At 42.2% G+C, this 24697-nt stretch overlaps 3 protein-coding genes across 8 annotated transcripts; 1 reads left to right on the top strand and 2 right to left on the bottom strand.

Moving 5' to 3' along the window:
* Positions 1 to 94: 94 nt before the first annotated feature.
* On the top strand, positions 95 to 8083 carry LOC118310961 (Y+L amino acid transporter 2). Of its 2 annotated transcripts, none has more exons than XM_035634382.2 (10): positions 95 to 1710; positions 1931 to 2460; positions 3432 to 3557; positions 3650 to 3794; positions 4637 to 4760; positions 4927 to 5030; positions 5129 to 5225; positions 5365 to 5514; positions 6486 to 6669; positions 6991 to 8083. In XM_035634382.2, exons 2-10 carry the CDS (start codon positions 1941 to 1943, stop codon positions 7083 to 7085), a joined length of 1545 nt encoding a protein of 514 aa, XP_035490275.2. In that variant the 5' UTR covers positions 95 to 1710; positions 1931 to 1940; the 3' UTR covers positions 7086 to 8083. The 2 variants fall into 2 exon arrangements, with proteins under 2 accessions (XP_035490275.2, XP_035490274.2); XM_035634381.2 differs by having other exon boundaries at positions 1928 to 2460.
* Positions 8084 to 8217: 134 nt separating this feature from the next.
* On the bottom strand, positions 8218 to 13700 carry wu:fc46h12 (uncharacterized protein LOC568958 homolog). 5 transcript variants are annotated; one of them, XM_035634383.2, is made up of 8 exons: positions 12991 to 13700; positions 12754 to 12854; positions 12200 to 12340; positions 10581 to 12047; positions 9809 to 9917; positions 9229 to 9339; positions 8731 to 8809; positions 8218 to 8626 (listed from the first exon to the last, which is right to left on the bottom strand). In XM_035634383.2, exons 4-8 carry the CDS (start codon positions 10670 to 10672, stop codon positions 8535 to 8537), a joined length of 483 nt encoding a protein of 160 aa, XP_035490276.1. In that variant the 5' UTR covers positions 10673 to 12047; positions 12200 to 12340; positions 12754 to 12854; positions 12991 to 13700; the 3' UTR covers positions 8218 to 8534. The 5 variants fall into 5 exon arrangements, with proteins under 5 accessions (XP_035490276.1, XP_035490281.1, XP_035490278.1 ...); XM_035634388.2 differs by having other exon boundaries at positions 12996 to 13700; XM_035634385.2 differs by lacking the exon at positions 12200 to 12340.
* A 192-nt stretch (positions 13701 to 13892) lies between these two features.
* ccdc39 (coiled-coil domain containing 39) lies at positions 13893 to 24266 on the bottom strand. The gene is made up of 23 exons (XM_035633297.2): positions 23977 to 24266; positions 22857 to 22976; positions 22615 to 22761; positions 22368 to 22526; positions 22082 to 22174; positions 21439 to 21567; positions 21088 to 21279; positions 20867 to 20970; positions 20646 to 20778; positions 19473 to 19667; positions 19208 to 19372; positions 18984 to 19121; positions 18376 to 18584; positions 18094 to 18217; positions 17810 to 17969; positions 17586 to 17692; positions 16500 to 16640; positions 16083 to 16262; positions 15841 to 15905; positions 14680 to 15472; positions 14458 to 14565; positions 14305 to 14381; positions 13893 to 14173 (listed from the first exon to the last, which is right to left on the bottom strand). Exons 1-20 carry the CDS (start codon positions 24076 to 24078, stop codon positions 15439 to 15441), a joined length of 2697 nt encoding a protein of 898 aa, XP_035489190.2. The 5' UTR covers positions 24079 to 24266; the 3' UTR covers positions 13893 to 14173; positions 14305 to 14381; positions 14458 to 14565; positions 14680 to 15438.
* Positions 24267 to 24697: the final 431 nt, after the last annotated feature.

Raw genomic sequence — 24697 nt, 5'->3', positions numbered from 1 at the left:
CCAAATTGATTCAGCTGTGTTAATAGTTTCTCATAAAGAACCTTTCTGTCTCCATCACCACTTTAACTTTCTCAAACGGGTGCTTAGATTACAGTAGTGTAGCTGTGTTATTGACTCTCCACGCAGCCACTTAATCTCAGACTAACCTTTTTATGTTTTTTCCCATTTCTCTATAATTAAAAAAAAGCACTTCATCACATGGATGCATAGGTTCCCTGTCGTCTAGTCCGAGGTTAAGTTCAGTTCAGTAATGACACAGCGAGAAATGAGCTGCAGCAGGTCGTTTGTAGAGAGTAGATATTTCATCATGGCATGACGTCATTTAAATGTCAACAGGAAGGCCAGCGAGGTCATATACTTCCATCAGGTTGGATTTTTATTTCCTTGTCTCCCATAACTGTGCCTCACATTTTGGTTTCAACTACAGTACAGTATAGTATAGTATAGTATACATGAAACATATGTTATATTTAGTTTTTAGTCTGTGATCTCTTGTTTAAATTTATTTATATTTTTAATTGAACCGTGCAAAACACCTGCCCATAATTCAGTGCCCATGTCTTTATCCGTGTCAGTTTCTCAAACTGTAATATGTGTTAAACAATTTTGTAGCTGATGTGTAGCTGTGGTTTCAACAGGAACTAGGATTTTTACATATTACTGTATCAAACTCGTCATTATACTTCTTACTCTGTTTTCACTTCTGCCACCTTTCTTCTTTAACATTAATCCAAGGGCAATATTTAGTCCGGTAGCAACACAGTTACTGTTGCCCTTGTGATATTATCATCTTTAAAAAGCTGCAGCTTGAGATGTTAGTAAGCAAGATGGTTTATGTAAAGCCATGAAATACTGAGCACTGCTCAGTATAGGCCTTTCTGGGAGAAAATGTCACTTAGAGAGGCAAAAAACAACCTCAAACAGACCATGAGAATATAAACAGCACCATAAAGAGATGCAAAAAGACATGCACAATAACTAAAGGTGAAAAAACCTTGACAACTACATAGACAAAATGACAAAAAAGAGACAAAAATGCCACAAATATGTAAAACTAATCCAGAGCAACACCAAATAAGGCCTTTTTCACAGCACACATGTAGATAATAAAAATGAATGACAGCTGAATTCCATTTAGCTGCTTCAGTTTCAGGTTTACCAGTTCCAGGTATTCCACATTCCGTCTCACTGTCACTGTTCCGTCTTGTTGGAACACTTGAACTACTAGCCTGAGTATTAAGTTTAAAGTTATCAGTGCTTTTCCTAGGATGACATGACCAATATCTGCTGTGGGGGAAAAGGGGCCCCCGGCGATCTGAATGATAGAGAATCAGGTGTGGGGCCAATTCACGGTGCGTTCAGATGTTCCTTAATCACGGCGTAGGTCACGCTGTCAAACAACCCCCCCGTCCTGCTGATGTTCTGTTGACCCAGAAGCTGCTTGGCTCCCTCTGTCTCTGCCCTGCCTGGGGGCGGGGGCGAGGTCTGCTCGTCTCTGAAAATAGCACCGGGAGGGGAACACGAGAGTGCGTCTCGCCTGGTGCTGGAAAAACACCCGTCGTGGTCGTGTTGGGCTGCAGGGGGTTGCAACATCGACCGTCCTGTTGCTGCCTCTCAGATGTGAGCTCACCACTGCCTCGCCGCCTGGTTCAGAGGAGCAGACACTACAGACTCTACAGTGGGACAAACACACCTTGCAATTGTCCCAAAGTAAGTAAAAGTCCTTGTGCATTTTATTTTATGAATTATTGCACCTGTTCAAGAGTTTCGAGCGCACGTGTGACCTCTTCTCCTTTACTGAACATTGACAGGACGTTGTTCAGCTTTTAGAAGAAATCGAAGAATCGTGTCACATTAACTTGTAATCAAACAAACTTTTTGTTCTGGTTGTTCGTCCATAATTCTGCCTTCATCATCTCCATACCAGCAGCGCACAGCCAATGGAGGACCTGAGGCAGAAGATGGGCGTCATGTCACAGACGATATGCCCAAGCTCGCGGGCTCCATCTGACGAGGACCTGAAGGCCCCGAGCGGAAGGACAGACGAGAAAATGCACATGAAGAGAGAAATCTCTCTCGTCAACGGAATCTGCCTCATCGTGGGCAACATGATCGGCTCTGGGATCTTCGTCTCGCCGAAGGGTGTGCTCATGCACAGCGCCTCCTACGGGCTGTCGCTGCTGATCTGGGCCCTCGGGGGCATCTTCTCGGTGTTTGGGGCCCTGTGCTACGCAGAGCTCGGCACCACCATCACCAAGTCCGGCGCCAGCTACGCCTACATCCTGGAGTCCTTCGGCGGCTTCCTGGCTTTCATTCGCCTGTGGACGTCCATCCTGCTGATTGAACCGGCCAGCCAGGCTGTGATTTCACTCACCTTCGCCAACTACCTGGTGGAGGCCTTCTACCCCACCTGCCAGCCGCCCTACGACGCTGTCCGCCTCATCGCTGCCGCCTGCCTCTGTGAGAAGCTCTCCTGTGTCTGTATGAGTGTGTGACGGATTAAAGGTAGCCAGGAAGAGATGACGAAGCTTCCATGAGGAAAGAGGAAAAACTAAATTGATCCCTAATTGAGATTGTCATTTCTTGAAATGTGATCAACCTTCTAGCTGTTAATGTGTTTCCACGCATTTTGTGTCATTGTTTCAACTTGTTGCAAAAAAAACACAGACCGGAGACACACGTTACTGCCTCCATTATTATTGTTATTGCAATATTCATGACGTTGAACCCTTCTATTAATGCCATTCAACATATGTGTGTATATTCTGTAATTGCCTCTATATAGTAGTTTTTTACGTTCTTACGGTGGATTTCAAAACAGTTAACTTTACAATCAGTATGTGATTGTAACTTATTGAGCCTCGGCGATTGCTAGTCGCTCTCCAAATGGCTCAATGAATTCACCGCTCGCAAGTTCACATTAAAAACGTTGAGGTGGCTTTAATTTTTGAAGCACTTCCAAGGAAACGATCTATTTGTCACTGTAGAGGATCGTTCACCCCCGGTGCCAACCTCAGTAACCCCTCTGTGGGACTGGCACCGGCTATTGTTGGACCCACCAGCTGTGTAAAAATACCACTGTGGTTTACAGCCTCGCTTTGTTTAGTCTGCGGAAACGTAATTTAGGTGAAGGTGCAGCGCTGTCGTGAATCCTGAGCCGCTCTGCTGAGGCCCAGGAGACCCATCAGGAGATGTCCAGTGATCTGCTGTGGGGGCTAAGAGCAGCTTCTTAAATTCAACTTGTCAAATAATGTCACAAATCACAGACTGGCCAGCACGGTTTCCCAAATCATATCCCTTTGTGTGAAAATGAAACCTACCAAGGCAGCAGAGGCTGCACAAGAAGCTGCGTTTGGCCTTGTCCGCAAAAATTCAGATCTTAGTCATGCGGGGCAAGGTTCATTTAATAACTCATTCCTCTGCTTCCTCAGGCATGCTTATTTTCATCAACTGTGCCTATGTGAAGTGGGGGACACGTGTCCAGGACATCTTCACTTACATCAAACTCATGGCTCTCTCCCTCATCATCATCGTAGGGCTCCTGAAATTATCGGCGGGTGAGTTGACGTGAACGCAAGAATTGGTCAAAGGAAACGGGATGAAACTGACATTGTGTGTTCTGAACTCTGACCTCTTGACCTCATTGCAGGAGAAACAAAAAGCTTCGAGAGTCCGTTTGAGGGCTCCACCACAGATCCCGGGGCCATAGCTTTGGCCCTCTACTCAGCTCTGTTCTCCTACTCCGGCTGGGACACGCTCAACTTTGTCACGGAGGAGATTAAGAATCCAGAGAGGTCAGTTGGGTCACAGATGTACGGATGGAACATTTATAGACATTCACACGGGCATATATGACTTTGTGGACACGTTTAGACTTTAGACTTGCTTTGACTTGCTCTGCTCACTGCTCGTTCCTGACAGGGAGCTTAAGACCTAACAGGCCTCTGAATAGTTTAAATGAGGTTATACCGTAGACTGTATATGTAAATGGACGTCTGGTTGCAAAAAGACGTTTTCTTGAGGAGGTTATGGTCCAATGGGTTCGGGTCGTACGGTTAGGTGGACGTAAAATCAGGAGGGCTGCACTTTGTCGCCTGACAGCAAGAAAAGCTCCTTGCCTCGCTTTCAGGTCCGAACTGATCAGGGCCTTTCTGTGTGGAGTTTGCATGTTCTATATGCGTGGGTTCTCTCCAGGTTCTCCGACTTCCTCCCTCAGTAACAAAGACATGCAGCGTGGGGTTAGGTTAATGTCTAGGGTGAAGCCCGCCTCTCACGCCCTTGACCATTAAAAGGATAAAGTGGTATAGATAATGGATGAGATGGTTAGACAGTTTGTTCACACTTTGTTTAAAGTTGCTACAGTGAACCAAGGACGAAATGATTGTCAAAAGCATTGTGGTTTGTTATGAACCAACAGAGAATTTATCATACGACACTGCAACTCTTTTTTTTTTAACCATCTTTCAGCTCATAGTTTTGTGTTTTCTGGCCTGAATCTTTACTGTTTTGGTTCCCTCTCACAACTCTCATCAACAGAAATAAAAACGACCTGTCCAGCACTAAACAGCAGACACAGTCAGTCATTACTGCATATGTTAGTGTGTCATTCACCCACACTGTTTGCTTGTTGTTGTAGAAATCTTCCCCTGGCCATCGCCATTTCCATGCCCATCGTGACCATCATCTACATGCTGACCAATGTGGCGTACTATGTGGTTCTGGACATGCCGTCTCTGCTGGCCAGTGACGCTGTTGCTGTGGTAAGACCCGAAACGTTTTGGCCCTCTGGGCTGAAAACAAGGCTGCAGAAACTCTGCTAGTGGAAGTACAGTAGCTCGCAGCGAATAGTCATTGTGGATGACTCTGAGGTATAAATAGGCTTTGTTGACCAAGTGCCTAAAAGATCAAGTGAATCTGATCCCACAGACGTTTGGCAATGCAGTCCTCGGGCCGTTCAAGTGGATCATCCCCGTTTCGGTGGCCATGTCCTGCTACGGAGGACTCAATGCCTCTATCATCTCTGCGTCACGGTGAGTACAAACGACACTGGACAGGCTCTGACCTCTGGCCTGTATCGTGACAATGAGTACCTATGTCAACAACGTCACATGTTCGTTGATGCATACAGGTTGTTTTTCGTCGGAGCCAGAGAAGGTCACCTCCCCAGCAGTCTGAGTATGATCCACCTGGAGCGCTACACACCTATACCTGCGCTGCTGTTCAACGTGAGGGACAATCTACACACGCCTCTTAAATCCAACAAGAACATCGGCTTCCTACGTGTGCATGTCGTTTTGGAGGACAAAAGAAAAAAACGGTCACAATGGAAAGTAACTAGTGTGCACGGTGCTTGTCTGGTTGCAGGGGTTGATGGGCCTGATCTTTCTGTGTGTGGAGGATGTGTTCCAGCTCATCAACTACTTCAGCTTCAGTTACTGGCTCTACGTGGGTCTGTCTGTGGCCGGGCTCATCTACCTGCGCATCACTCAGCCCAACCGATACAGGCCTGTGAAGGTGCTGTGCACACACACGCGCACACACGCACACACACACACACACACACACACACACACACACACACACACACACGATACTGATACCTGAGCTCTGAGTATCGTCAGGATACGAGCACCGATCTGATACAAATAAATAAATAAAAATGTATCTATTATTCATTATGAGGCAGAATTAAATTGATAGATTGACCCCATTGTTAAAGTCAGTATTGAACCAATATCCTTACTCAATTTACTGTACTAATGTACAGTTTTGAGGAACTGAGCATTTCTATTTGAAGCCACCTCTGTGTTCGACTTCTTCTATAGGAGGGAAAGACTGCAAATGTTACTACACGTCATTTGTCCAACTGCTGCAGTTGCTCACCAATACTTACATTTAACACTTGAACCATACGATCTATTCATAAGACACAGTGCGCTCGTAACAAACAAAATTTCTATCGGATGTAGCTGTAATTAGAGCAACTTCAACCGACTACAATATTAAAGGTCCATTCTCTGGACATGGTAATGCATCAAGGATAATTACTGGGCATATTAAGCAAATTTGTGCTTTTACTTTTATCACTTTATGAATGTTTTTTGATAAAGTTTCACTCATTTAATGTGTGGTATTGCTTTTATTACTTAAGAAAATTATGTCAATACTTCCTCCACCACTGATCATTTCAAACCCTCGTATGTATTACATTATATTTACACTGTATGTTTCCTCTTAATTTGATTTTCCTTGTTTCACCACTTTGTACATTTCAACCACAGTGACCGTTTGCTCTTAAAGAAGAAACTCCAGAGCATGTGATGTGTTTGTCGAGCTTAGTTTACATATTCCATGTAAGACTGCCAGATAAACGAACATACTACTTTGACAATTTCAAGTATGCAAGTGTCGTCTCTTACCATTATTGTCATTGTGCGTTTTAACACGGACACTGACTAGAGATGTGTGTGTTGTTCCCTCCTCAGTTGACCCTGGTCTTCCCCATCATCTACTGTCTGTGCAGCCTGTTCTTGGTCATCGTCCCTCTGTTCGGAGACACCATCAATTCTCTCATCGGAATTGGCATATCGCTCTCTGGGGTGCCAGTTTATTATGTGGCTATTTACTTGCCTGAGGAGAAGAGGCCCAAATTCATTAGGAAATTGAATGGTACGTTTTGGATTCAAATGCCCCGTGTACATTGTTGTTATTACGATATTCCAGAGCAGTAGGAAGTGTGTTCATTTTAATGGTGTGGTTATCAATGAATTACTGTCCTGGGTTTGGTTGGACATTTCAAAACAGATGAAGAGGAAGTGACAAAAGGAGGACACTTCCCTACTGAGATACTGACATTTTTGGATTATACAAAGCAAGATGACTCTTTATCATCACATACGTATGAATCCATGTCACTTTCAAAGTCCAGCAGTGAACATCACAGACTCACAGTGTCTTTCATCTGCTCCCTTCCCTCCTTTCCTCCTCCAGCTTTTGCCACTCGATTCATCCAGATGCTGCTCTACTGCTGCCTGACTGACCTCGACGTGGAGACAGAGACACGGGCAGGAGCTAAAACGCAGTGAACTGCAGACCAACTCTGTCATTCACAGGGCTGCCCTCCGCCCGGGGGCCCCGTTCCTGAAAGACGAGGCCCTGCGATGGACAGCACAGCGAGGCCCGGGCCCACAGCGTTCGCGTGCCAGGTCAAGTTTAAAAAAAGAAAAAGCGGAGGCCTAACGTCTCAAATGACTCACTTCGAGGAGCGAGCACTGCAGAGAGACTGCAAATGTGGCTTCTCCTGTAAATATATCATTATATTTTGTACAGAGAACGAGGAATATTTTGAGGATGAGGATTTAATAAAACTATGAAAAAAAATGTTCAGGTCAACCTCACGTTTTATTCAGTGTTGAGATGTGATGAGATGAAATAATGCTCATCTGGCGAGAATTCAATCATGTGACGGTCTATATTTAGTATGACTAATGGGGTTTTTTTAATTACATATTTTACTACATTTAAAATTGTACATTTCAACCAGTATTAGTGATTGGGTCCTGAGCCGCCTCACTGTGAAGCAGGTTCATTGAAGTGCCTTCTTTAAAGCTTGTCAATCTTTAATGTGAAGAATAACTGATCTCAGTGAGTTTACATTCTGTGTTTTTAAGAACTATATTCTTCATAATCACCGTGAGTGGATTCACAGGAGCGTCTGTCTGAATAGAGCCGTCTGTGCTTTGTCAAGTCCTTTTACGTTTGCGGCCAAGTTGCCATGTCAGCAAAACTCTTCCTGCAAACTGGTGAGAGACAAACTCACAAACTAATGGACAAAAAAAAAACCGAGGCAGTGGGGAAGCTGTTTGGTTTTTGTTTTTCCAGTTCAACACGTGCTGACCTTCATCACCCAGAGGAAACGAAGGTTGGACGGCCGGAAACATCTTTCGGATGCTTCACGTGAAAAGAGTTGTGTCCCTGTTTTAATTGTCATATAATAATTAATCGGTGTGTATTATGCAATTTATGTCCTTCAGCATCTTTATTATTTTGTATTATGATTAAAGTGCAAAACTTTTTCACAATATATTTGTTGTTTTTATTTGCCAAAGTCTGCCACACTCCATCGCCTGTGTACCAAGTACCTTTTTATTTATTTTTTTAAAGATACAGTGCAAACATATTGTTGGTCACCTGGGCTTGAGTAAAATATTGTTGTCATTTTTAGTTAATTCATTTATTATTAAAAAAAAAACCACATACAGTATTTAAATGTATTCAAGTTAAGTTACTTTGCGTTAGCAGATTAAAAATCCCTGCTCTTTTTATTAAACTTTATTGAAGTTAAATGATTTGATCCTTGTCACCGGTTTCATAATGCTGTTAAAAAAAGGTTTAAGAGAAAACTCAAAGTATGCACGTACATAGGAATGACAGAGAAAAGATAGGGTAATTATTCTTCAGAGTTATTATTCTACACAAATACATCTACGTGTTATTCCACGTGACACTCGGTGCCAGGAGGATCCACTCTCCTCCTAAGATAAGGTGCAGTTTGCAGTATCGAACCCAGGACAGATCCACTTGTTGCTGAACTGCTTGTACCCCTCAGCATTTATCAGGTCACTTCCTGAACAGAGAAAAGATGTTGTTAACTATATGGTTGTTACTGTAAGATTGAAATGAATGAAATGTCACAGTTCTTCATTGAGCCGAACGGGAGCGGATACCTACCGTCGATCAGGTTCTGGAGGCTGCAGTAGTTTGTACCATTGTCGGCTTGAACTTTGGAAAAGCCGTACGCAGCGTCACCCTGCACATTAGAGACAGGAGGAGAAGAAGAAGAAGAAGAAAGAGAAGCAGATCTTTCATGAAGCTCCAAGCAGTGTGACAGAGGAATGTCAGTGACCAAAGCTGATTTACCTCCTGAACTCTGATTTTCCCCTTTAATTTCCCCTTAAGAAGCTTTAAATCCAGAAGAATCACACACATATTTTATGTCTGCTTGCTTCAACATTACTCTGAAGCTGTGTGTTTGATTCTTGCAATGATTTCTATTTGTTTAAAGTTTATGATTGCCTCCATTAAATCAAATAGACACACAGAGGATATTTAGTATTCACTTGAGTTAAAGTAAACAAAGGTAGTTGTAGGCGCAGCAGATTAGAGGTTTGACACAATTTGAACCGCATCGTTGCCTGATTCAGAAAGAATTAAAAGAAACATACTTACAGACACTTTGCAAATGACGGATTGCTCCAGAAGAAACTCCAGGTTGCTCACTTTCTTTGTACTGGGAGACGTGTGCGTGGATTTGATCAGGCTCGGAGCAGCCGACACAAGCTGCAGGACATTTTCAAACGGAATTATGGAAACAAGGACGTTATGCGCATCATAGACAGTACACCTGTTTGTATTAACTGTTGTGTGTTGCAGTTTAACACTAAGCCAAAGTTATTGAAACATTTTTTCGGATCACAGTCGAGTCCTGTCAGTGTCGGGCCTGGTCGCAGCGAGACCACAAGCAGATCAATGAGTTGAACAAAAAAATCAATAACTGTAAATTACTAATGAACACTAAGGTACATGATCAATGAAAAAACTCAAACAGGTTTCTCCAACCTCCATTTATGGTTTATTTGTGTTCATCTCTAACATGTTAACATCCATTCTAAGTTTCCATTATCCTGATTCTCTCTAATTCACTAATGAAAATGTGGATCCTTTGCAAAGAATGTTCCTGCTCCTGCTCGTAGACACCTAAAGAATCATTTATTCAAACTCAACAGTTCCCCGAGATGTTCTTTCCCACCTCATACGAGCACCTCTCTCCTGCAGACGGACAGCTCCCGTTGGTCTGCCAGGCCTTGATCTGGCTCACCAGCTTGTCGTTGACTTCACTGCATGAGATGCCGAACAACCTGCAGAGGAGGGAGTCAGAGCCGCTGATGTCGTGTCCAGTTGAAGGCTCATGGGAGGGATCGGATCAACGAAAGTCAAAATTGTGTGTGGATCTACTCCCTGAGATTCAGTTAAACATCAAAAAAAGATATGACCGATGAGAGTCTTGTGAGCACAAATGCAAGACAGCGAGCATGAGAATTGAACTGTGAATTCATGATCAGCTTGACTCACTTGGACCGTGACAGCGGAGGATTTCACGACACCCAAATCGCATTGTAACGCATTTTCTATGAATGGGTGCTTTTGTAATGTGGTTTCTGATCTGTGGACACTAACGGCAAGACATTATTAAATATCAATAATCATGTAAAAAGTTTACATATTTGAAAATCATACATATGATATAATTTAACAAATCACTGACAGATTTCATACCAGCTATCGCGGTGCACTTACATTTTGATTCAAGACAGGTTGAATAAATTTCTAAGGCAGCTGTGGCTCAGGAGTTAGCTGTGGGTTGTCCACTGACCAGATGGTCGGTGGTTCGATCCCCAGCTCCTTCCCGTCCACATGCCACTTTGTGTGGTCAAAACGACTAGAAAGGTGCTATATAGATGAAGTCCGTTTACCCTTTTGATCAAAGTTCTCCATCATCGCACAACAAAACGAAAGATTACCATTTGATTTTGCACGGTGCGTCTGCCGTCTGCATGGTGAGAGTGACCCCCAGAATCAGAGTGGGAGCCACAAACAGGAACCGCAGGTCCATACTGAAGACGGTACGTAGATCAGGTATTCAGCGCTTGGTCGTGTGCGTGGTCGTCGTCTGATTGTCAGCTCGATCAGTACTGAGGGTTTAAAAAAGTAGAACACGCTGGTCATGTGGTAAACTGGGGAGGGGGGGGGGGGAGCACAGCACAAAATTGATTAACAAGGACCACAGCCTGGGAAAGATAGAGGCTGTACGAAACCAAAGATGCCAATATACATCATATTCATTTTCAATAATAGTTCAAAAAAACTTCACTGTCAGCAGATTCCATTGGGACTATTTGTAGAAAATATAGGCCCCATTAAAACTGTTTCAATAGTAATGTAAGATATTTAAATTGAAGACTAGATAACCCATCTTGAATCAGTTTCTCACTCAGTTCAAACAATTGTGTTATTCGCTAATGCTGCCAGACCACTGCTATTCAAATTAGCTGTCATTTCAGTTGTTAAACTGATAATAGATAATATCCAAGGACTCCACTATTTTTTGAAATACATAGTTCAGTCTCTCAACCAATGTATTCGGCCAATTTGTTATGACACTTATTACTAAGAAAACACTAATCCCAGGCTTCCCAGGGGCCCCCCACCCTTGGGCCCTGGGTAGTCTGTCCCCTTTTTCCCCCCAGTGCTACGCCCGTGGTCTTTGCCCAAGGAGGCTTCGACTTGCTGACTGGGGGAAGCGCAGGTTGAACGACTGACCCTTCCTTCCGGTTTGTTGATGACCTCTCTTGTGTTTTGCTTTGTTCACCGGTAAAGTTTGTGGGATTTTTGAGAGTTTGGGAGGGGGTAAAAAAACCTACAGAGCTCTACGAGTGAATAACAAAAAATTTGCAGCTGTGGAATCGAAACATTGAGCTGGAATACGTTTAAATCCCTCCGTAGAGCTGAGGGGAACTGCATTAATGTGATTCTCTGTGGGTTCGTCACGTTTTTCAAGAATGTTGAATCAAAACACAAGTTACAAATTCTTTGATAGACAACCATGGAGAGACAGTCTGGAAACCAGGGGTGAGAGAAGGGCTGTGACATGCACCAAAGCTCCACGCAGTAATGGAGCCATGGGCTCTGCCATCATGTGACATCAACTGTCACAACCATGCAGACGGATGACTGTTCGTTTCAGTCAAGGCAGGCAAACTGCATAGTAGAGAAACTGCTGGAAAATGTAGCTATGTAAAAGTCTCCAAGGGGCCTTCCACTGGACGTCTTCCAGACACGTCCAAGTGGTGGGAAGCCTCGCGGTAAAGACCCAGCTCATGCTGGAAGATTGTGTATCTCATGCGGCCTAGAAAAGCCTCTGGATTTCCTTGGAGGAGCTGGAAAATGTAGCTGGAGACAGGGATTGCTTGACCTGCCGCCACCCGACCCTGGATAAGTAGCAGAAAATGAATGAATGGATGGTTAATCTAAAAAAAAAAAAAGGAAAGCTCATGCAATAGTACACCCCCCCATCAATTATATGCACAAAAGTAGAGAAAAAATGAGAGGTCTTGTATAATTTTGGGAGATTATTACTTACGCACTTGCACATTGTCTGAATTGTAATCTGTATTAACTCAAGTGCTACTTCAAAGTGATGAAATTCAGCGTCAATGATCTGTAGCTCAGGACCTGAGACACACAGCCATTGGCTCTTCTGGTGTGAAAACACATCAAGCTTCTGTAAAGATGGAGATACTTATTATTCGATGCTCCAATCTTTCTTAATGTACTTTAATGTTTTTTGGGGCGGGTTGTTTCAGCGTAAGATTATAATCAACCGCAGGCGACTGAACTGATCTGCACTGATTCTCAATGCAGAGACTAACGAGATGAGCTGGATCTTGGATGTACATCCGTGCTGTCAGCTCTTAGGCATGATCACAATGTTGGTCAACAGGCAGAGCCAACTACAGTTACAGAACTGGAGGTGGGTGAAGCAAAACACTGTCTAAACATGGATCAAATGTCTGGGTGTTATTTCTTTTCTTTCTTTAACAACGGTGGCTTCAGCGAAAGAACCTTAAATTAAAAAAAACAGACATTTTATGAAATGTTGTTGACAGGACAATAAAATTATTGCCAGGCTCATACCGTGGCCGCCCTTCAAAGGCTCCATGTGTAAGCTGAAGACTGGCTCCTTTGCGGGCCACCATAGATTTCATGATGCTGGGGGTGTCGAAAACATTTACGTTCTGAAACAGAAAAGACAGGAAACGCGGTTCACACTGAAGAGATTAGTGATGCTTCTTCTCTGTAAAAAGACAAATTCTTCTTTCTATCAATTGCCCTGTAACAGGCCTACAATCATTGTGTATAAGAAAACAGTACCTCACACTCAAATTTATACTTGTTCACATTCCAGTTTGTCCGCTCACATGGAATATGTGCTCTTCCAGATATCTTTCTCTAGCAATGTTTAACACGAAGAGAAGAAATGGGTCCAAACAAAATATTTAGTTTGAGGTCGTGGATGGTGTCATGTGATCAGAAGGAAGATCAGCAGTTGTGTCAGAGCCGGATGAGGCTGGGTTGAAACCTTTAGCCATAAACTAGTCTGTTTCCCTCTAGTGAGTCAGAGTCAGAATTACATCAAGAACTATTTTTTTTGACCAGTCTATTTACATTATGATTTAAAAAACCGAAACAATCATCGCGCTGAAAATGCACTTCTGGTCGTCTCACTGGGCCTGATGTGGATGTGTTGTTATTTCATTTTATTGACCTCAATCGTTTTTTCTTTTTTCTTTTCTTCAGGCAGACTCGTACATTATCTGTGCAGTGTCTAATTCCTGCGCGTCCTGATTTTACCAAGTGGCTGTTGTCCAGGGACCAAGTTTGTATCAGGTTACCGGGACAACAACTGTCTCAGCCAGTCAACGTTTGTGATGTCATCACAGAGAGCAGCCCTGACCCTGTGCTAAATGTTGGTCTCAGGACAGTAGCCAATAGGTAAATGGTTAATTCCCTAGACCTCAGAATCTTTCAATAATTATTATGAGAACCGTATCGTCAAAGTATTATTCTGGTGCATTTTAAGGTGTCTGATACCGTACATCTTATATTTAGCGACTATTTTGTGTGAAGGCATTTTATAGCCAAATGTTAAAACAAATTAGAGAGAATGAATGACACATTCATTAGATATATTGACTGATTGTAAATGTGCCAGAAATATAAAATAGGCTACAATAGAATATAAAAGGTCATTTGCTGAAATAAGATCCACGCTGTCCAAATTATTTAAGAACTTTATTGAAGGGGAAAAAAACAATACACAGTTTTGAATAAAATGAACAGAAATGAATTAAAGTGAAATTAAATCAGGGAGGATGAAACAGGATCCTCCTTATTCACATATTATAAGAGGATAATATTTTCATATAAATCCTGTGAAACAAGTGAGCAAACTCACAGGAACCTTTGCAATGAGCAGGTTTCACACTTCAGTGAAGTCCTTCACCGTCAGAGTGAAGTTCAGACCAGGTTGAAGCCGCCGGATGATGTCATAGAGCTGAGAGACACAATTCAAACCCATCGTGTTCACGTCATTGATTATTGAGGTATAATATTAAGCAGTGCACTACACAATCTTCATAAGTTTTATGAAGTCAAGTCGCTTTGTGAGCATTGGTGAGTTATTACCTTGTTTAAGACTGGAGCAATCGTCGTATGGTTTAACTCACGACTGGACAGAACCGCTGTCCGCAGGATTGCCACAGCTGTGGCATAAATGAAAATATGAATGAATTCAAAGCCGTCAAAATCATGTTAGACTTTGATGTGAAATGCACTCACTATTGTTTGTGAAATGGGATGCAGGTAGGACTGTTGTCAACTGGATTGGGTGAGTAAATGGACTCTCTGTCGTGGGCGACGTCTCCGTAGTAACGGAGGAGAAAGATGCTGGGGAAACATTAAAGGAAGTCTACATTTACTTCAGTTCAAAAAATAATTCATTCACAGTGAACATTAGAAAAGAATTTAAATTGTGCATTGATTTCTGTGCGGTGTACTCACTTGTCTGTGCAGCACCCGTGGCCAAACATCCAGCAAACAAGATCAGCAGCAACATGTTGAGGCTTTACTTATTATTATTTCTTTCAAAGAGTGAAGTCTGTCGTGGGAAAGAGTTGCTCCTGCTCTCTCAGAGCCCCTGGCTTTTTTTTTGTCCCGTACAAGGAAATGACACCCTCATTCAGAGGGTGTGTCATATTCTCAACAATAGTTGTTGAGGTGATGACGCAACAAAAAGCCAGTTTAAAATGACACCCTCAGTGTTCCATAAAAATATGAGGAACTGCGGCTCCTTCTCTGTCTGTCAATCATGGGTCCACTGGTGGAATTCAAAGTTCACCTGCCGCCAATTACCCAAAGACGAATGAAGTGAAACACATCCACCTGCTGCTCTCACAAAGCCACAGCGAAGCCAACAATGATTTCATAAGAGACAAGAAAGAGACGGGAAAGAGAGAGATTTAGTGAAACAAATGTTTTTATTTAGATTCAAACAACCGGCCAAATCTGAAAGTGCAAACTGTAAAATTGTTGTGCTACTTTCCATTGAGAGGTCTTTCAATTAAAGCAGGAAGATCCCGTTACTTTTTTTCCTTCTCATTAAAAGAAAAACTAACTAGATTTATTTGAGTAGATCGAACAACTACAGACTGAAATAACCCTACAACTTTGAGAATAAAAGGCTTTTGAACACAGCAAAACAAACGCGGCTTCTTCACAACTTGAAAACAATAGCGAACCTGTGTAATCCATCACGGTCCTTCAGTTCAACTTCCTGACTGAGGGTGCAGCAGATCTGCAAAACAGAGAGAGAACGGCACCATGACGACCACAAAGGAAGAGCAGCACACGAAGATAAAAAAAAATATATACAACTTAAAAAAAAAAGGATTGCTTAGTAATAAACTAGAACTTTCCACATTTTATTTAGACAGGTGAATATCTTATTCAGGATTTCCCCCCCCTCTACACTCAGTGTGGAGTGTCTCAGTACAACCAGCCTTTCTCAGCTGACTAGTTCTATTCCATAAACAATTGAGCAGTATTCAACCGTTTTCCTCATATGTACGATTTTTCAGCCGTGTGGTCATATGAAGACCAAGCCCTCATCATTTCCCTGCATTCCGATTTCCTGAAGAAGAGTTTTTACTAAGAAAGTCTGACCTGGTCGAGGGAGAGCTCCGGTGGCTGGTGGGAGCGGAGGAAGGATTTGGAAGAGACAGATTGGCCTGAGAAAAAAAAGCAGAAGATGAAAAAGAAAAGATAAAGCAACTTTGTTTTTGCCACTGCAAGTTGTATAACTTCAACTTAAATCCAATTATTTACAGTAAAGTTCAGCCAATCCTGATTTGAGGCGAGACTAATCTTCTGAATATTAAAACAATGCAGAGTCAATTGCTTTATACCTGCAGGAAGTAGTTATCCAGCGCTGATCTCAGATCGGGCTGGACACTCAGGGCATCGTTCAGCATTTTGTCGACGCTCTTGTTGAATTCTTTTAGTTCCTTCAGCTTTATGTCCTTCTCTTCAAAGGTCTCAGTCTGAGTGTCTTGTGCTGAGCGGAACTCTCTGGTCAGCTTGGAGCACTGGCAAACAGTAAGACAATACAAGGTGGAGTAAGGATTACGGCAAACCTCGAATAAAGGTTTTGCATTTATGGACAGTGGTGTCCAACAGGCACTCCTCCTTTATCTCCTATCTTTTAGATTTCCGATTTCCTAACCATTTGTGATAATATATGTTTGTGTTTTAACAATGTTATAGAAATAATGAAAGATAGAACGTGTGCTGGTTAGCCAAACTGCTGCCGGTGGACATCAAACCTGTTTTGTAGCTCTTTTGATTTTCTCTTCCTGGCAAGTGAGTTCTTTGTTCAGTTTAGCGATGAGTGACTGTTGATACTTTATCTTTTCTTTCTCGACCTGCTCTTCTTGCAGCAGACCTTCCAAGTTGTTGTTCATGTCCTGTAAAATGGAGAGTGGTACAAAAAACCATCGCAAGCAAACACACTGGACGACTCAAATAGATCGAGTTGTAGATCTTTGCACTGGAGCAACCGCAGTATGAAAAGTTATTTACAGGCTAAGTAGAGATAAAAAAAAACTCAAACCTCATATTGTGATTCTCCAGAGGAAACAATATTTGGACTTTTGCCTGAAATAATAACGGTTCAATTGGCAAGAATATGGCTGAACGATACGTACAGTATCATTGTACAGGGTCTACGATTAAAAACATGATGATATATTGCGATACTTTAAGTAAAACAATATGTTATCATCTAATTTTAGCAAAAGTGGCATAGTGTAAAGAACACACCACATGCATTAAATATTTTGTGACTTTAAAGTGGAAGACTCAGTCAGAAGAGTTGAAACAACACAAAATAAACTATTTATTAAAAATCAGTGCAGTGTGTTTGAGAATCAATACACTATCACAAAACATGAGATTGTCTTATTCAAGTGTATCCATATTTTCTTATACCACTATAATGTAATATATTTTATTCTATCATTACTGAAGTCTTTACTAGTTGTTTGAAACTAGGTAGTAGTTCCTAAAAACTTCGGAAGCAGACTTTACAATTTTTTGTGGGTGGATTAACAAATGGTGCAACCTAATCTAGAACAAAGAATACAAACCCTTGCTCATAGGGATAAACGTGACAATTTTTAAACTTCACTTTATACTATTAACTACTATGGACATCAATGTTAACAAATGAGAAAGAAATGTGATGGAAAAAAAGTTTGACAACAGATTTTAAAGTGTTAAACCTGTGAGGATGTATTCTAATAAATACAATACACATAGATCATTTCTGTGAGACCTTGACTTGTTTACGATTCAGGCTGAGTTAAATAAAGGACTAGTTGTTTTTTCTGAGTAGTCTGCTCAACACCAACCTGGATGTCCTGCTGGAGCTCTTGGAACTGTCTGCTCTTGTACCTCAGCGTATCTTCCACTGCCCTCAACTCCTCCTCCAACTTCAGTTTTGCTTTGTGTTCTGCACCTAAAACCAAAACAACCCAGGTTACTTTGGGATCAACGCTAACTGCTCTGATTTTAAGCAGAGAGAGAGAAAAAGAAAAATACATAAATTGTTGGTTTCGTTCTGCGTGCAACGTACTTGACTGAGATCCTTTGTTGAGCGATTTGTGAAACCTTGAGTTACTGATTTTGAACAAGTGGTTGCTGTTCTCGTAAGCTTCGTTCTCCTCCACTATCTTGCGTATTCTAGCATCGAGGCCGTCCCCCTTCTGCTTGAGCTCCTCTCTCTCCTGCGCAGCCTGGTGAAGGGCACACAACCGCAGTCATTCAAAGTGCCAGCGTGCACTGCGGATACGATCTGCTATTGGTCGGCTCCAGCAGACATGTGACACGATGGTGTGTGTATGTGTCAAGAGCTGTCACCTTTACGATATAATAAGTCACCGACATCTCCTCTTCCCCCTCAGGAGCGGCCATCGAAAGTGTCGCAACTTCAAAGCGGTTCTTCATCATGTCGGTCTTGGCCAGTTTCTCATTGAGTTCAGCACTGAAACAGAATCAGTCACTGGATGACGTGATTATACTGATGACGTAAAACACAATTTAAAGCGAGGTCGTACAGTGAGGTCCAAAAGACTCGAACCTCTTCACGTTCACTTGAATTGGGACAGTGACTGAGTATGTGTCTGGGATTTGAGTTTTCACCTCAGTCTCATTCTCTCCTGCTCACTGATCTTGAGCTTCTGGCTCAGCATCTCCCTGAAGACTTTGATCTCATCCTCCCTCTCCTTTATGGCTTTATGCAGCCCCAGCTTTCTCTTCTCCAAAGACAGCACGGCGTCTGCCTTGTTGTACAGAAGATCTCTGATACGCCTCACCTCTATCTTCATGATGTTGCGATCCACCATGTTGTCCTGATGATGAACACATGAGCTACATTACGTAATATCAAACATTTTCAGTTGACTAATAGTGAACAACTGGAGTAACTTTTCCAGGAATCGACTGACGATTGATGTTCAGGTACATTATTTCTGGCTCTGTATCCTCTTCTAAGTGCTAAATTAAATAAAGTAGGTTTTTGGCCCTGTTAGCAGTGGGACTGTCTTTGTGTTGACTGGTCTGACATTTTCGTTCAGATTCAAATATCTCAGAAAGTACTGGATGGATTGCCATGGAATGTTGTACTGACAATCTTAGTCCCTGGAGGAACAATCTAGATGATGGTGCTCCTCTGACTTTCCCTTTAAGGCCAGCATCAGGTCAATTTGTAATAATTCAAATTACTTTATTTTATGACATCAGCGAGTTACCTGTTTCCTGAGTCGAAGTATCTTCAGCTCCTTTTCATTGGTGTTCCGGAGAAGCATGAGCTCGTCGACCTTCTCGGACAGATTTCTCTTTTGAGCTTCTGACTTCACCATTACCTTCCTCAATAAGCGAATATCATCCTGTCAGAGAAAGGGAGACGTGTGAGGAGTCATTATTCCACCGGCTCATTCTGTAGGACAGTGAGGTCACGAGCAGTGGGACAGACCTCGCACTCTTTGAGCGTGTTGGTGAGCGCGTTGGCTGTCTTCTTCTTCTCTTCTAGGGCTTTGGTCAACTCATCGATCTTCGCGTCCAACATTTGTTTTTCATCCAGGTGAATGTCACCTTGCAGCCGTGCCAGTTTTCTACCCAGGCAGATGATCTTGGAGTCCTGTAAAACAGCAGAGTGAGAGGAGAATCTGAAGATGAGCGCAGTGTCGAGCACCAGACAGGGTGAAAGCTGGGCGGTGTGATTGTAGATGGTTACGTGCCTGCTCATTAATTATCATCTGTTGTCGGACCAAGTCCTTCTCCATTTTTCTGAGCTGATTTTCGAGGTTGGTGATGGTGGATTTGCTCCCGGAAACATGGGCGACAGCATCCTTCCCCTTTGTCTTTAGTGCCTGCAAATGCTCCTTATGGCGGAAGAGTTCCTCTCTGCAGCTGCGCAGCTGGACATCCAGCTCCTGCAGCAAAGCACAGGCCGACACAGGGTTACAAAGTCATATCACAGGTCAAAGCCACGCCATTTTGAGGCCAATATAAAAAAGTAACAGGGATTTCTAGTACAGAGTGAGGGTGGAGGGAGAGTTGAGGGTCTCCAGCTCAAAAAAAAATTCTTGCTTTTCCCTGCACTTATATGAGTTTGTATAAAGAGATTATGATTAAATGATCTTGATTTATGAAATTATCTTTATCTTTACACAGACAAGCACTTGTTTTACTGTCTCGTAGTTGACTCATGTTCAATTCTAGTGTTTCGGGGAGAATATTAAATGTAAATCATAAAAATGATTGATGATCCACACTGCTGGCAAATAGCTCATTTTTGTGATCAGGGGGAAATGCGTGAAGGCACGTTAACCGTAGAATTTCTCCCACCTTATTATTTATGGTTATGGTGGACAGGAAGAAGCCAATGTGCAGAGAAATTTCAACAAAGAAAATACTCTTTGTCACTTTGACTTTATTTAATCTCTACTGTTGCACCACAACTCTTATTTCATCGCTTCCAAATGTATAATCTCACAATGACAGATTCAAATTAAAGAGTTTCTAGTAAACTTCATAATTTCAATGAGCACGAATCAGGAAGAAGGGACATGACAAAACAGAGTATTCCATTGACACAACTTAAAAAATGTAGAGTCCCCATTTACTTCACTTGTTTTGTGTGGTTTTGCTGATGTGAAGGGGAAAGGAGTTTTATGCTTCTCTTTGTCACTGTTCGTGGTCATTGATGTCCCACGTTGCTGCTTTGAATTCATTTTTAATCAAACACCAACATACAATAGTTGATATTTTGATTGTGTCCGAAAGCTATCCTCACAAATAAATATTACAGAGTGTGTTGAGATGTGAAAGGTCCTGAAATCAAAAACGTTCTATCATGTACATTAGTTCTCTTACAGCGGTTCACCATTCACAACTGTCAGGCTGCTCACCTTGATGACCTGTTCCTCGTCCTTGAGGAACTGGTCCATTTGGCAAGCCCTCTCCTCCTCACTCAGGGCGGTCTGAGTGACGACTTTGAGCTTCTCCTCCAGCGCAGCATAGTATTCCCTGGCCTCCTTGAGTCTACAACACAAACACATATGCAGACAGAGCTTGTTTTGATCTAGAGTGAATATTCAACGACGGAGATGTGTTGTAAGATCTGACTAACTTTTTTTTTTTATCCTGGATGTCTTTCTTCATTCTGGATATGTTGGACGTCATAGACTCCACACTGGAGGTTGTTTTGTCTAGTGTGCCCTTGCAGCTATCCAGCTGCGAGAAACATTCCAATCAATTTAGTTATACTCTCATACAAAGTTACACTACAGATCAGATTAAATGTAACATTCTTGTTGGACACATTCAGCCGTGCTTGAGCGAGAGGCTGACCTCATCCTTCAGCCTGCTGCAGTTGTTCTCCTGCTCCTTCAGATCCTGCCGCAGTTTTACAGCCTGCCGGTGTGCCATGGACGTCTTCCTCTCCGTTTCCGCATTGTTGTTCTTCTGATTTTCCAGCAAGTTCCTCTTCTCTGTAATGGTGACATTCCTTTCCCAGATGTTTTGGTTCGCCTGGTCAAGTTGCTGGATGGATGAAGGAACAAGATAGGAGCATAGACACAGGGTGTAACTCAACTGTACCTGTTGACTGTGCATTCACATTCTGGTGGCTTTTATTCTTCAGAAGTGGATACGAATTGGTTTGTCTTTTATTGGTAGAAGTGCAAGGTGACGAGACTTTACCAGTACACACTGCTGCATTTCAGCATCGCGCTGCTTCATCTGATTGATGGTGTTTTCCCACTGGTGGATGAGCTGCTGTGTCTCCACGTGGGTCTGCTGCAAATGCTCTGTGGTCTTATCCAAAGCAAGCTGTTCGAAAAGCAGAGGGATTTTTAAAAGAAATACTACATAGTACAGATCCAAATATACATTTTAAATTATTGATATGGGACATAAATGTCACACAATGCATTCTGTTATGTCCAAACAATTTATTGTGTTTGTTTGTTTTCGATGTACAGAGCCAGGGCTGAGCTAGTTCACAGAACTAGCTAGCGAACCGTGAGGAAATATTTGCTGCATTTTAGAAAAAATGTTTTTGATTAAATTATAACTACCCCTTTAAGTTCTTAAATCAGCCTGACAAGCATAATGGGACATAATGGTAACAGAATTTCATCTTCCTTCTTCCTCCCAAGAAAATATAATTTCCTTCTATTAGCATTAAAAGTTCAAGATGGACTTGGGCTCTAGTCGTAATAGTCAGCGTGCTGCTGCATTGTAAAAACAAAATGTGTAAAACATTGCACAACTGACGCAGTGGGAATAATCAACCACATACAGTAAACATTAACAGAGTGCAGATTCTTTTTTCCTGTCGTACCTGTTCAGATATCGTCTCAGTCAACTCCTTGTCAAGTGCTTTGCGCTTTTCACTGGCTTCCAGTGTCTTCTTCTCTATAGCCAGTGTGAGTGACTGTAACAGGAGAGATGATAAACCGGGTAGCTCAGGAGGAGTCGTGGTTGTAAAGGGCAGTTTAGTTAGATGTACACCAATCAGCCACAACATCAAAATAGGTAGGTCTGGTGGCTGATTGACGTAACTGCAGCTGAAATCAAAACATAAAACTTGTTTATCCTTTTTTTCCAAACAGGTCTTTTCTCTTTACCTTGATCTTCTGCTCATCTTGCTGGGCATACTTTATGATGACCATCGTGTCCTCATCTTTTCGCGCTGACTCCTCCAAAAAGGCATCCAAGGCCTGCTGATCCCAGTTCATCTGGTTCCTGAACTCCTCCAGCTTTTGTTGGGTCTTGAAGATTTGATTCTGAGGATATGGAGATTTAAAGTGGCAAGTTGGAACCACCAGCTACTGGATCGTTGTTTCTTTATCGATGTTGTGAATTGGTACAGACCTCTTGCATGTTTCTTCTCTCTGCTAAGGATCGAAGCTCATTCCCCTTTTTAGCAATATCCTGTACCAGGCGACCTGTCTCCCTCTCTGCAAGAGCTGTAATGTGTTTCTCCAACTCTTCTTCTCCTTCCTTGGCTTTATACAAAGCCTAAGTGCAGAACAAAAACTAAATGAGAAATTGTGACTTAATTATAAGAAAACATATCCCACACATAATAAATATATGTCTTCTGATAAACTTACCCCGGTATTCTCCAGCTCATGTCTACCATTTTTATGGAATTCAGTCATTAACTTCTTTTGGTCATTGTTTCTGGCGAGTTTGTTTTCCACTTGCACCAGCTTGATTTCTGCTTTACGAATCTGTTGGTGAGGAATTAAGAAGATCACAAGCATAACATACGTGACATTTCATCTGCAGCATGCTTTGATCTCCGTCGTTAAATGTAGTCACACACGAGACGGAATGTGAACAGATTTTCCATTCACCTAGAAATGTTTGAAAGTTGCCCATTGTGCATTGACTTAATTCTTGCAACTTGTAAACCCATGATTACAAGTTGGTCATGTGATCTAGATACATACAATGCAATTAGCATATAATGACAATGTAGCATCTTTTCCCATTAAAATGCTTATAAAAAGTAAAGCATCATAAAACTAAAGGAGCTCATGTGAGTAGAGAATCTGAAAGTGTTGATGCCCAATTATTAAAGAAAAAAAAGGTTTACCCAGACGGTACAAAACATGTCATTAGTCCAACACAAAACTGAAAAGAGCGAAAAAGGAAATATAAACATTGAAAGGAACATATGAAACATGCACATTTAAAAAACTTATATCTGGCAGTTTTTGCGGATAATTCTCAAACTACAGTGTCGAGTCACATGATTTGTTACGGTTGCATTATATTTGCGGAGTCTGTGACATCCGACATATCCAGAATGAAGAAGAAGAAAATCATCTTGTATGGTCCATTCTCCAAGTGGTCATATTTTATGACATGTAGCAGTGTAACAGTTCCCCACATACATGTGTTATTAATTAATCAATTGTAACTATTAGATTGTAACTGTTAGGTTGTAAAATCCTGTGGGAGGGGCCAGATGTTTAGCAGCTGGAATGACGCGCAATAAAAATCGAACTGAAAAGGAATCATCATCATCGGAAATAAAACTACCCTGAGGCTAAACCAGTACATGTAGTTATTAGTCGCGTCAGTCATACATTCATTTATTTTTTTGGCGATTTCTAACTCTACATTACTTTTGAAACTAGTTTGACCATTACCATTAATAAGATAAACTATTTCACTTGTCATGAATTAGTTAGCGAGCTAAACGCCTGATTTCGTCCCACTCACCTTCTCTATCAAAGCCTTGTTTTCAGCGGTGGGTCCGGGGAAAACGAAGCGCTCATTCCTGCCTACTTCGGATAAAGCTCCGTTAAAAAAGTTCGTCGACATTTTCCGCACCGCCCGACGAAGCCGCCACGAAACGACGAACAGATTCTTCACAGTGAGCACGAAGCAGCGTTTGCGGTTGTCGAGGTAACTTCAGGTTTCCCCTCCGACGAAGGTGGTTCTCTTCTTACCGGGGTACATCACCATGGTAACCTACGCTGTAGAGAGATCAAACACGCCAAAGCAAGTCACCTGTCCAACTGCTGACCAATCAGGACCCATCCTTCTACAGGAAGCGGACTGGGACAAGGAGAGTTGGAGAATATGGCCACAAATAATAGCTCAACGGTTCCGGAAGTGAATTTCAGATTCAATCACTCCATTGACGGTACAGGGGGGGGGGGGGGGAGCAAAGGTACAAGACTTGTGTACAGTCGTATTGATTATTATAAGTGAAGGAACTACTCATCCCATAAACCATTGCGAATGCCTCGCCAACGACTACGAACCAATCAGAGATGTCGATGTTACACATGTGTAGTGTCGTACTTCTCAATGACATCGCGAACAAAACTAAAAATCACTAAAAAACTAAAAAAATCAAAATGCTGATTCAGAATATGGATGGGATTTTCCAGTAGGCTCTTTTCATGTGTCCAATCCGGTTTTACAACAAGTTTCT

The sequence above is a fragment of the Scophthalmus maximus genome, chromosome 5 (assembly GCF_022379125.1).
Source record: "Scophthalmus maximus strain ysfricsl-2021 chromosome 5, ASM2237912v1, whole genome shotgun sequence".
NCBI classification, from domain to species: Eukaryota; Metazoa; Chordata; class Actinopteri; order Pleuronectiformes; family Scophthalmidae; genus Scophthalmus; species Scophthalmus maximus.
Note: the sequence above shows the minus strand (reverse complement) of the source record. Positions and strands in the feature narration are given on the sequence as shown.